The sequence below is a fragment of the Erythrolamprus reginae genome, chromosome 1 (genome assembly GCF_031021105.1).
Source record: "Erythrolamprus reginae isolate rEryReg1 chromosome 1, rEryReg1.hap1, whole genome shotgun sequence".
NCBI lineage: Eukaryota > Metazoa > Chordata > Lepidosauria > Squamata > Dipsadidae > Erythrolamprus > Erythrolamprus reginae.
Genome location: NC_091950.1, coordinates 180,624,345 through 180,626,812, shown reverse-complemented (window position 1 = coordinate 180,626,812; position 2,468 = coordinate 180,624,345). Strand labels below are relative to the sequence as shown.

At 38.9% G+C, this 2,468-nt stretch overlaps 1 protein-coding gene across 1 annotated transcript in view; it reads left to right on the top strand.

Annotated features, from left to right (window-relative positions):
* The window catches only part of CYTIP (cytohesin 1 interacting protein), a 17,302-nt gene extending 15,041 nt beyond the window's left edge, over positions 1-2,261 (top strand). Inside the window, exon 8 of the mRNA XM_070737162.1 lies at positions 1,137-2,261. Coding sequence (XP_070593263.1) covers positions 1,137-1,612 — 476 coding nt within the window. The 3' untranslated portion in view covers positions 1,613-2,261. The remainder of the gene's footprint in view (positions 1-1,136) is intronic.
* The last annotated feature ends 207 nt before the right edge of the window (positions 2,262-2,468 follow it).

Here is a 2,468-nt window from a genome sequence, read left to right as displayed (position 1 = left end):
TGGTTAGCAATTGCTTAGTTTTATTACAGTTCATTGTCAGTTCCCCAATAAGGCTCACATATAGCTACAGCACAAGTAAACCAGCACTAATGTTTCTGTCTGACTCACATCTTCTTTTTTGACTGATTTGGGGGGGGGGGGGATCAATATATGATTTTTGTGAGCCGCCCCGAGTCCCAGGAGAGGGGCGGCATACAAATCCAGAGTCTGAAAATAATCCAAACTACAGTTCTCAGTATTTTCCTCCATTGACATTGACTCCATTGACTAGCAATTTATGGCCTCTTTTAGAGTCAACCAAGCATTGTTTAGGCCAGTGTTTCTCAACTTTGGGCACTTGAAGGTGTATGAACCTCAACTCCCAGAATTCCCCAGTCAGCACCTGTCACGCTGAATATTGACAGCCCCAGAGACATTTAGTAATTAAATAGTTAAATGTGTGTGCTTTATTAAGTTCCTCCTATTGTGATGTAATATCCTGCCACATCTAAAACTACTTCCTTCTTCTTCATTCTAAAATCTCTATTCTTATTCCTATCTACCATCATGTAAGACGTATTTGTTGTTTTGTCCACCGGGACATGTTTTATTTTCTACTTTTATAATAAAAGACGGGCTACAAGAATGGTGGAAGGTCTTAAGCATAAAATGTATCAGGAAAGACTTAATGAACTCAATCTGTATAGTCTGGAGGACAGAAGGAAAAGGGGGGACATGATCGAAACATTTAAATATATTAAAGGGTTAAATAAGGTCCAGGAGGGAAGTGTTTTTAATAGGAAAGTGAACACAAGAACAAGGGGACACAATCTGAAGTTAGTTGGGGGAAAGATCAAAAGCAACATGAGAAAATATTATTTTACTGAAAGAGTAGTAGATCCTTGGAACAAACTTCCAGCAGATGTGGTAGATAAATCCACAGTAACTGAATTTAAACATGCCTGGGATAAACATATATCCATCCTAAGATAAAATACAGAAAATAGTATAAGGGCAGACTAGATGGACCATGAGGTCTTTTTCTGCCGTCAGACTTCTATGTTTCTATGTTTCTATGTTTCTATTTTTGGTATTCTTCTGGTTCAAACAAACATTTCTGAGAATATAATGCTTGTTTTCTTCCATTTGCTCTTTAGGAGATGTTTGCTCGCCACCAGATTCTGCAGGATTAGAAGGACCTAATATCTTCAGTGATTATGCTGGATTAGAATCCCCATTGGACAGTAAGCCCCGATTTTCCCGTGAAAGCAGGTGCCTAAGCCACCTTAGCTCAATGACTATGGATAGTGAGGACAGTTTTGACCAATCCAGTGTTTTTGAAGACCCCGCTAAAGAAATTTTTAGCCGACAGTCAAGCACAGAAGACGACTGCTTTCTTCCAATTGGTAGTAACGAAGTGAAGAAGACATCCCTGAGGAGGCATCGGAGTATCAGCGTGACTAGCAATGTCTGTAGATCTCCTTCAAAGAATGGAGATAACTTCTCAAAGATCTTTGGGACTCTCCCGCGGAAAAGCAGAAAGGGAAGTATTCAAAAGAAACTCTTAAATTTCATTCCTGGCCTTCACCGAGCTGTGGAAAAGGATGAAAGTCATATCTGGCAACAAGGATAGAATGACATGGAAACCTTGGACTGCAATTTGTGTTCTTGAAATCAAATCAGGCCTGCATTTCATATTCTCAATCGGTAAATGAATGGAAGTAAAATAAATAGCCTGGACTGATGGCTTGGGGAAGGGGCGAGGGGGTTCTGATAAAGTTTCAAGACAATTGAATTTGACTCTAGTCACCATCTTTCCTGCTTCCCACCAACTCTCAAAGCAAGGTTGAATCAAGCAAGGTTTATTTCGCTAACAGGACAAGGAAGTCAATTCAGTCAAGAAGCAATGGAGTATTGAGAGCTATATACAATGACAGTTCTCCTATTTATACAATCCAGCCCAGCAACAGGGCAGTTTTACAAAGATACATATTAAGCACCAAAAGAAGGCAACCAATCAACATGCAATAAACAAATCTGAACTTTTGACTTTTACCCTGTCTGGGTAGGTCACCCAGGCAAATATCTAACAGTTGTTATTTGTGGATTTTTGGTGGGAAGCAGGAAAGATGGTGACTAGAGTCGTTGCCTAGTAATCCTACAATATAGTCCTGAAACAATGAAAAGGCAGCAATTTGTAGTAGTTAAGTGTAGTAGTTAAGTGTTCAATTGCTAGCAACACAAGTGGTTTTTTAAAAAAATTAAAATATATATTGTTCTGGTTATCCAACATCTGACTCACATCTTGTAAATCTGGGTGATGATTCCCTCATTTTTTGTCAGTCTAAAGTTTTAGTGAAGTGTTAGAGATCTTTGCCTAAAAACCCATATTGGCAAAATAAAGGGAGTCCTTGACTTCCCAGCACAATTGAGTCCAGCATTTCTGTCTTTAAGTGAAACATTTTAAAATGAATTTTGGTCCATTTTAC